The sequence below is a fragment of the Nansenia antarctica genome (assembly GCF_963989245.1).
Source record: "Nansenia antarctica genome assembly, chromosome: 15".
Lineage (NCBI taxonomy): Eukaryota > Metazoa > Chordata > Actinopteri > Argentiniformes > Microstomatidae > Nansenia > Nansenia antarctica.
This window is the reverse complement of record NC_137685.1, coordinates 2,055,399-2,065,655: the sequence shown is the minus strand read 5'-3', so window position 1 is coordinate 2,065,655 and position 10,257 is coordinate 2,055,399. Positions and strand designations below refer to the sequence as shown.

Genomic DNA, 10,257 nt, shown 5'->3' with positions numbered 1-10,257 from the left:
CATTCCAAAAGGCTCCCTTCCTCCCTTCCTGATGGTTTTTTCATCTTTCAATTCCCGCCTTTTTGGCGAGACGGAAGTTCAAACTGGCACACAAATCAAAATCATCTCTCTGCTCTGTTCACTAGAGGCCGTCCCAGTCAAAAGCCAAAGAGCTTTCAATGTCACTGCAAAGGACCCAAAGTGCTTCGACTTACGCTAACCCGATTAGCATAACAACCGCATCAAAGGCCGTCTTTGCCGAGCTTTATTCATATGATTCTAATGGGGACAGGGTTAACACATGCAATGCCATTTACATATGCAGATGCTAAATATGCATGTCATGGGGAGTGATTACCTAATGGGCATAATTTATTCAGCGAGGATAGTGATCGTTTACATTGTGCAACACTGTATAGCTTCAAAACATCGTCTCATGGATGACCAGTCCTTGCATCCATAGCCTCATCTTTACATCTACATAGATATTTAGCAGACGCCTTTATCTCTCAGGTCTTCTGACGCTGGTTTTCTCTGTGTACCACATGTACAAAAGAAGAGATTTGGTGAGGCTGCATTCTCATGTTATGCACCCAGATTGTGGAATGCACTGACAGTTTACATTAGGGATGCAACCTCAGCACATTATGTTCAAGTCAAGACTAAAAACCCATCTTTTTAATATTGCCTTTAAATGACTAAATCATTAAATTATGATTATATAATGATTAAAGCACTTTGAGCTGCAACGTTTGCAGGAAAAGCGCCATACAAATAAAGTTATTATTATTATCTAAAGTGACTTACAACAAGTACATTTGTCTAAGTAAGTGAATCATCTATACATCAGTCATCGTCAGAAAAATAAATCTATGCTTGGACCAGGGGCAGTCACAATGCTTTTTAAGAAATGATTCCAGTAGAGAAAGTGTCCAGGTGGATCCAGTTCTCCAGACCCGTCCCTCCCAGCCACCTGCCTGTTACATCTTTAACATGTCAAGTGGAAGGCTGTCACAGCTGTCACAGCCTAAGTACAGACGCACCCACTTCGGGTAGAGGTCAACCCCAAGGTCGTGACGGGATGTTGTGAGAGACAGTCAGAGCTGTCTGGAGAATAACCGCTGGGTTAGCCTAAATGATTAATCAGCCCTTGGTAATCGTAGCTAACAGAGAGCATGAATAAAACATCAGAGGGAGGAACGGGAGAACCGGTTTCAGTTGAGAACGGGTAACAAACTGTCGTACGGAATCGTACGCCTCAGAGGTTATCGATTCCTCGTATCGACGCCGGGATGTTTGGCGCATGCGCTGACAATTTGTGATGTTAGAATTATAAGGTTCTATCTATCTATTTTGGGCAAAATTGAGTTTTTTACATAATCTGATCCATTAGGCGTTTTTTTTGCATTTTTTTGTTAATAATTAATAAAACACAAAGGTTCCATCTCACAAAACATAATGGAATGTAAAAACGTTGACGCTCAATATCTCTGAACTGCCCTAGACAGAGATAGAACCTTATAATTATAAACTCACGAATTGTCCGAGCGTGAACATTCCAATCTAAAAATGTCGGAGCAAGTCGTTGCAAAAGTGTTCTGGTTGCACCTTGATTGGTACTCTAGAGAGGATTATTCAACGCGTGTAACAAAACAGGTAATAATCACGGGATGAATTAACGTTCATTTGAATACATTTTAAGCTGATAAAGTTAGTTAACGAGAATCTACAGTCAACATTTTGCATTGTGTGCCACCCAACCGTTCAGCCAAGTCTTGTGCTATAAATAGCCTACACTTGATAAACCAGTGCTGTGATATTATTTATCGTCTTAGAAACATCTTAGCAAGAGGCACTTCAACAATTATCATAAAGTTTATTATGCATCAGCTCTTTCATATGAAAATCTATTGTATGTTCATATGTGCGCATGCCTAGGCCCTAGGGTTGGGCTGGTGGAAGGTTTTACCGGTAGCATACAGTGTACAAGCCTGTGAGAGACAGTACAGTTGTTCATACATGTGTGTGTGTGTGTGTGTGTGTGTGTGTGTGTGTACAGTACATGGGACCAGTTGAGTAAGTATATACACTATTCAGTAGACCGAAGCCTGAAACTAGGTTACGTTTCCCGAGGAGGAGATTGAATGCGACACCTCACAGGGGGCAGTTCTTGTGTCTACTGCCAGTACACACACCCCTCCCCCCTCCCCGATACGATGTGACAGTCCCCGCCTGCCCCACCCCCCCCACCTACTCCCACCACATCTCAAATGTTCACATCATCCCTATTGTGAAACACCCACAAGGGGTCTTACTGCTTAGTTCTATCCGCAGCGCTATGCTCCATCCAAGTGCCCTGTGAGAGATAGGCAGCGTCTTATATAACTGATCTGAATTGAATGAAGGAAGGTGGCAGAGGGAAGACTGATATGAGAGGCTTGGAGGACAATGGAATGGATGTGCACAAAGGACATTCAGGGCATTTGTTGTTAACACAACTACATACACACAAGCTTAGCCTAAGCTATGCCAATGTAGAAGAACCGAAGCCTAAGGCCTAGGCTACACGGCGCCGGATGTGGCTGAAACGGCGATGATCTGATATCGTTCGCGCCTCACGGCTACACGACTCCGCCGAATCCGTGAGCTGAGACAGTGACGAGGCGATAACGCTGGGAGGGTGTTTCCGTATCGTTTTCGGAGTCGTGTGGTCGGTGGTTGGGTGCGTTTTCCGATAACGATGACACCCACACACAAGGACACCCACACATGTATTGTGGTTTACTTAATACTGTTCAGCACTTGGTTACACTCAATGCATGACTTGTGCTATAGGCCTATAGGCTAAATACAATTATGAAAGCGGCAAGTAACAAGTGTGCGCCTCAAAGGTGTAGGCATTAGGCACGTAACATCCATATGCTGTATGAATAAAGTTTGATTGTGTGATGTATGTGCGCATTGCGTGCGACCCAACCATTCAGCACAAGTCTTGTGCTATAAATAGCCTACCAGATAAACCAGTGCTGTGATACTATTTAGCATCTTAGAAACATCTTAGCAAGAGGCACACATCAACAATTATCATAAAGTTTATTATGCATCAGCTCTTTTTATACAACCTAAATTTACACAGATGAAGAACGTATAAACGTCTGAGCTACAAATGGGGGGAGCTACAATGGGCGCACAACTGTATGTTGTACACTATCACAATGAACATTTATTGATTCACGGACCGATTGACTGGCTTACTGAAATTATGATTTGTGACGGTACATGATGGAAATGCTCTCCAGAATCATATTCCTGTTTCTCAAATTAATTCCCTGTTTTCCTATGTCACAGTGTCACGGTGCGCTTGACTGATCCAGTGATTCCAGAGTGTGATTCCAGGTCATGTGACTCCAGACAGGTGATTTCCCCTGGCTGCTGGTAGTGATAGTCATTCTATCAGCCCTGCAGCATTCCATTAAATCAAACGTTCCCAGCATTCCCAGAGCTTTCCGGATTAATGCCCAAGATCCCCCCCTCCTCTCTCCCCTCTGCCCTGGTTTCCCTCGCTTTCGTTTTGTCTCTGGTTTGAATTCTCTCTCTCTCTCTTTCTCTCTCTTTCTCTCTCTTTCTCCCTCTCTCTCTCCCCCCCCCTCTCTCTATTCTCTCCATTTCTCTGTCTCATCCAGGCTGCTGACTCTAAAAAAACAGAATACAATACTGCAATCTGAAAAAAAAACGATTGCGGCTTTGATCTGAGATAAGACGAGGGAGAGCGAGGGGATGAAAGAAGGAGTGAGAGATGGACAGGGGAACAATGGAAAGGCAGAAAGAGAGCGAGACAGAGAAAGGAAACGGGGGGAGAAGGAGAGAGAAGGAATATCATCCATGATTTGAAAAGGTCTAAATTTAGCCCAAGACTGACGCACGCATGCATGCATGCACGCACACACACACACACACACACACACACACACACACACACACACACACACACACACCACCTCTCATCTAGCAGTCTAGCACAGTGGATTGTGTACATAGCCTCTATTGATGTAAACCAGCTCTTTATCTTCTTGTGATTTTATGCATCTATGCTTTTTCAAAATGTGTTTCTTTTTCCTTTCTTAAACACCAGGGGAGCCTCCCCTCCTAAATTTCGTTGTTTGGTACCTGTACTGTAGCAATGACAAATAAAGTCTATCTATCTATCTATCTATCTATCTGGTTGTGTGTAGTAGACCAGATTTCATCAGTGAAATGTACCCAATCAGCTAATGCTATCTCTACATAATCTAATTATCATTAATTTCACTCTTACTCGTTTATTTATGTAAATATAATTAGTATTCATCTAACCTTGAGGTAACTATGTAATTGAATTGTAGAACCATTTCTACGACCTTCCTTTCAGAAAGTGTATTGGAATTAATTCTCATTAACATTTCTATTGTCCTGCACAGTAAACATTGTTTTGTGAATTGACTGAAAAATTTAAGGAATATATTCTAAGTACGAGATGGATGTTTGTGTCTAAATCTGAAAACGTCTGTACTGTATACCAGTTTTTTATTGAACAGTAAACTCAAGCGCAAAGCCGGTCTGAAGAAAATGATCCCACCTGATTGGCTCTGGCCTCAGGTAGAAGTTGAGGGCGTCGACCAGAACATCCTCAGCGAACGGCGGCTTGTCGTTCCTGCGCTGGAGGTCAAGGTGGGCGGAGTTACAGAAGGCGTGGACGCCCGTGTCTGTTCGACTGGAGATGGACACAGACACCTCGTTCACAGGTTTCAAACTCCGCACCGCATCCTACAGTAGAGAGGAGAGGGCAGGGTACGCAGCAAGGCAAGGCAAGGCAAGTTTATTTGTACAGCACATGTCATACAACAGGGGCAATTCAAAGTGCTTTACCTACATTATTTCAAAATACAGCAAGAGGAGCATAGTAAGACAATAAAAAATACAATGAATAAAAGCAAATATAAGAAGTAAATAGATAAAACATTTAAGACAATAGTTAATGGAAAGACATTGTTAGAATGTGTTTGTGTTTAATCATAACTGCTGCAAAACATGAAGGTTTTTAGCTTAGATTTAAATATTTTAAGGGTTTGGGCCTGTTTGATTTCTTCAGGGAGTTTGTTCCAGGAGCATGCAGCAGCGTGACTGAAAGCTGCTATACCATGTTTTTAAAACACCCATGGAAGCTAGTAGTGGTATTTGTCAGGTAAGTTCAGGATCACATTTTACAGGAGGCTACATGTATTGTAACACCTTGACTGGAACACTAATAATAACTATGATAAGATAATGTCATTATTATTTGACAGGCTAGAGAACACAGGCAGTTATACTGTAACTGTACATTTCATTTCTCAACACTTTAGTGCTCAGTGCTTGTGTAGGCCTCTACATATTGCATGTGTGTAACTTTAGCATACAAAGAACTGTATGTAAAGTTGTTAGTAAGTTATTACCTGGTACAGTTACCCCTGCTTGTATATCCAACGTTTTCCTCAAGTTAAATTAAGCATACGTGGTATCTAGGGATGCACCGATTGACTGACCGACACCATTCTGTCCATTGCCGATACAGATTCTGAGTATTGAACTTTGAGTATGGTAAATGGATAAATGGTAAATGGACTGCACTTATATAGCGACTTTTTTGCTGCTCCAAAGCTGCTCCAAAGCACTTTACAACGGCCTCCCATTCACATGTGCATCAGTCTTGTCCATCTAAAGACACCATGCTCAAGCTGGGAAAATGTGAAACGCCACTGCCGCCCCTTGGAACACTCGCCTTACAAATTGTGCAACAAGCTGTGACACCGGTGTCACACGGTTGTTATTGTTGCTGCTGCTGCACTCGTGTGTCACCTCGTGTTTGGCTTTGAAAGTGTTTTCCCCATCTCCTCATCCAGCTTTTTAACCCAGTATCTGCCCCATATCCATGCCCAGTATCGGCGCGGTGCATCTGTAATGGTATGCATGCCATACTGTCCATTTCCTCCCATACAAACAGGAGGCTGCAGTCTTGAAGATCATGCAATAGGTATGTAACCCGAGGAACCAAGTCGGTCTGGCTGGGAATGGTGTTTGTCGTCATGACATCACTGATGAGCTACAGATAAACACAAGACTCGTTTCTCCAGGAGATAAATCTAACTGCTCAGACACACAACACCCAAACAGACACTTAATGATTCAAACACTTCAAACGAAAAACGTTATCGAACACGTCAGTGACTTGCTCTTGCACTCACTTGTCATGTCAACACACAGGCATCAGTGAGTGAACCAAGCAACAGTTTTACAACATCCATAAAGATACCGTGTAATGTGTAATGATCTCATGTGATCTCGGTAGAGACAACTGGCTGAACCAGAGCTTTGCAAGTGTTTCTCTTGGGTTGTTAAGAGTTTCTTTGCAAATGGTAAATGGTAAATGGACTGACTTATATAGCGCCTTATTCCAAAGTGCTTTACAACGGCCTCTCATTCACCTATTCACACACACATTCACACACCAATGGCGGCAAGCTGCCATGCAAGGCGCTGGCCGGCCCGATCACTGGGAGCAATTTGGGGTTCAGTGTCTTGCCCGAGGACACTTCGACATGCGGTCAGCCGGGGCTCGAACCGCCGATCGGCCAACCTTGTGATCATTAGACGCCGACTCTACCTCCTGAGACACAGCCGCCCCCTTTGCCTGCGTAGAGTTGGCTTGATCAAACACAGGCCAATAAACTACGGTGGTTTTACACTTAAATGAATTGAATGCACTACTGAGGAAAATCATTGAGGAAATATATTTCACTTTGTTTTGTCTGATATTCAACTCTCCATCTTTCTTATACTTTCAAACTAATGAATCAAACCAAACATATCTCTGTAAAAACGTAGCTCTGTCAAGTCAAAACATAGCTCCCTTATTTTTTGGGGTTCATTTTCTGGCAGCATGTTTTGTGAATATGTAGAACGAAGGAATTTCCAGAGCAACTTTCAGCTGCTAGCCATCTGCAGGAGACAAACACCAGACGCTGTACCATCAGGATAAATCATATGCTTCATTCTGGTCTGTGTCTCAGCTGTAGAATAATGCTGCTGTAAGTGTGAGAAGTATTTGTGTGTGTGTGTGTGTGTGTGTGTGTGTGTGTGTGTGTGTGTGTGTGTGTGTGTGTGTCTGTGTGTGCGTGTGTGTGTGTGTGTGTGTGTGTGTGTGTGTGTGTGTGTGTCTGTGTGTGCGTGTGTGTGTGTGTGTGTGTGTGTGTGTGTGTGTGTGTGTGTGTGTGTGTTGGTTGAGAGAGTTCTATCCAGTAACATTTCTCCAGATGGATATCATGTGTAACAATGAACCCGTTTCCCTGACTCAGCAGCGTCAGGACTTCATCATCAAACCAAACCACAAAAAAGTCAGGCAGTCTCTCAACTGTCATTAGAGCAAAGTTCAAATGGTTCTAGAAATGCCTCATTTCCTTGAAATGTTTAAATAAACATCACTGCTCTGATGCTATTGGAGAAGTAAACGGGTAGTTCCAACAATATTGATTCAATCAGTTTTGGGGACAGAGCCTTCAGCGTGGCCGCACCTACTCTCTGGAACTCCCTCCCCATAGTGATCCGCAACGCCCCCACCCTGGACTCCTTCAAATCAGCCCTCAAAACACATCTGTTCTCCAAGGCCTTTGGCCCCTAGTCAATGTTTCAGTTTTGCTTTGTTTGTTTTCTGTTTTGTCTGTCTGATCATTTCCCTTAGAATTGTAAAGCATCCTTGGGTTTTTTGAAAGGCGCTATAGAAATGAGTTATTATTATTATCATAATCATCAGATCAATGACATTTGCCAAACAAGGGGATGGAGTTGGGAGATGTAGTTTCAACGTGTTGGAATCGGGCCCTTTCTGAGGCAAACAAAAAAGCCTTATGAACAGTATATAAACAGTCAAGTAAAATACGACTTTATTTTGTCTTTCTTGCCTTATTTTTGGGGGGTTTCAGCAAACACAAAATGACAAACTGTTGTCAGAGATCTGTGTCAGCTGCTGAAGGTTTAGTTTGGCTCCAGTCTTCACGTCTCTGGCTGTCAGAGCCGATCCCAGCCACATCACACACACACACACACACACACACACACACACACACACACACGCATACACACACACACACACACACACACACACACACAATGCTCTGTCCAGCAGAGGGAATCACACACACTCACATACACACACACACTCCTCACCACAAGAACAGACACGTCTTTCAAACTGACACAGTATATCTCTCTCCGGTACAAAGGAACGGCACTCCGATTCCACCAGTGATTTTCAATGCAGAAGAACCCTTAAAGCGTGTTACATTGGATCACACAGTCACTGACTTCCATTCAAATATGAAATGGTAAAGAAGATGTTGATATGGGCATTTATGTTTTGTTGTTGTTGTAAGAAATAGAGAAAGTGATATGCTGGATCATATTGAGTCTATGGTATGATTTACTTTTGGCTACTTGTAAGAATGTTGAACGATGTAACAGGTGATCCTGAATATGAGGGATCTGACAGTGTCATTTCAGATGATGACATTATGATTAAAGTTCTAGTCTCAATGCATGACAGTTATTCTTATTTTTTGGGTGAACTGTGTTCTTCTGCAGTCTTATAATATAATATGCTCATGGTGGATCCCCTCCAAATGTGGAGGCATGACAGAGTGATTATGTATAGATGTGTTTTCCCCCACCTCTCTGTTGGGGCGGCTGTGTCTCAGGAGGTAGAGTCGCCGTCTAATGATCACAAGGTTGGCAGATCGGCGGTTCGAGCCCCGGCTGGCCACATGTCGAAGTGTCCTTGGGCAAGACACTGAACCTCAAATTGCTCCCAGTGAGCGGGCCAGTGCCTTGCATGGTAGCTTGCCGCCATTGGTGTGTGAATGTGTGTGTGAATGGGTGAATGAGAGGCTGTTGTAAAGCGATTTGGATAAAAGGGCTATATAAGTGCAGTCCATCTGTTCACCCCTTGTTCAGGACCTTTAAGTGAAATTCCTCACCTCCAGGTAGTTTTGAACCCCTTTGACGTGCTGGGTCGATGGTGCCTTCACAACGCCACTAGGAGATGAAACAGAGCACAGAGAACATTGATTATTTCTCAGGAATCATTAAACAGCAACTTTTAGAAGTAGATCAAAAACAACTGTTGCAGAAAAGCATTGCTGTAATCCTCTTAATCTCTTTACCTGTATCTGGTTCCGATGTATTGGAAAAAGATGAGATAACGGGAGCTACCGTGAGGCATCATGACTGTTAAAGCTGCTGTGTTCAAACTGGTGACCACGTGGTCTCGATGTGCTTCAGAAACAGGTTGTGCACTTGTGCATTATCACTCACGTGTTATTTTATTCTAATTCTAGAATGTGTCATTAATTGTACCTTACTGTTAAACCGTGAGCTTAGAATGATAAGGTTCTATCTCCGTTTAGAATGATAAGGTTCTATCTCCGTTTAGGGTGGTTCAGAGATATTGAGCGTCAAAGTTTTTACATTCCGTTATGTTCTGTGAGATGGAACCTTTGTATTTTATTAATTACTAACTAAAAAATGTCAACATTTTAAAAATAACACCCCACCGGCATTAATAAACACCTAATGGATCAGATTATAGAAAAAACTCAATTTTGACAAAAATGGAGATAGAACCTTATAATTCTAACGTCTTGTAAATGATTTACAGGAGTGAGTCTGATAATCGCACAGAAATGTCCTTTCTCCATCTGCAGGATTCACACACCAACCCTCCCATCTGCTGCGACGCGCAACCCGACGCAACACTGCCTGTACGGAATAACTCGCTTTTTGCCACTATTAATTTAACACACATCTCCAACACTATTTCTCAAATAAACATGAGACTATGTGATTTTCCAAATACACTTCCCGAGGAAAACAGAAAGTCATATGAATGAACACCTCGAGCGGTCTTTCAGCCGTCAAACACAAGCTGTCCCTTTACGATGTCGTCACGCAGAGTGACAGAGGGGTGTATGGAGCTATTTTAGTGCCAGCAGAAATTGAATTGTATTCGACAGATTGAATTGTATTCAATTCAGTTTTCATTATTTTCATTCAGTTTTCAAATTCAGTTTCTCTAAATACAATTCAGTTTTTCTCAAAATACGAGTTCAGTTTTAGAGGCACTCATCCGGGGACTCTGGGCTAGGTAGAATAATAGAGCAATCAAGGACCCCAATTGAAATAAGCCAGTGGCTTTCTTGGGTTTTTATCCTT

At 42.6% G+C, this 10,257-nt stretch overlaps 1 protein-coding gene across 1 annotated transcript in view; it reads right to left on the bottom strand.

Annotated features, from left to right (window-relative positions):
- The window catches only part of pusl1 (pseudouridine synthase like 1), a gene marked incomplete at both ends in the record, with an annotated part of 18,476 nt that extends 9,208 nt beyond the window's left edge, over positions 1-9,268 (bottom strand). The window contains 3 exons of the mRNA XM_080545764.1: positions 4,595-4,782; positions 9,024-9,081; positions 9,210-9,268. Of these exons, the coding sequence (XP_080401890.1) occupies positions 4,595-4,782; positions 9,024-9,081; positions 9,210-9,268 (305 nt within the window). The remainder of the gene's footprint in view (positions 1-4,594; positions 4,783-9,023; positions 9,082-9,209) is intronic.
- Between the last annotated feature and the right edge of the window lie 989 nt (positions 9,269-10,257).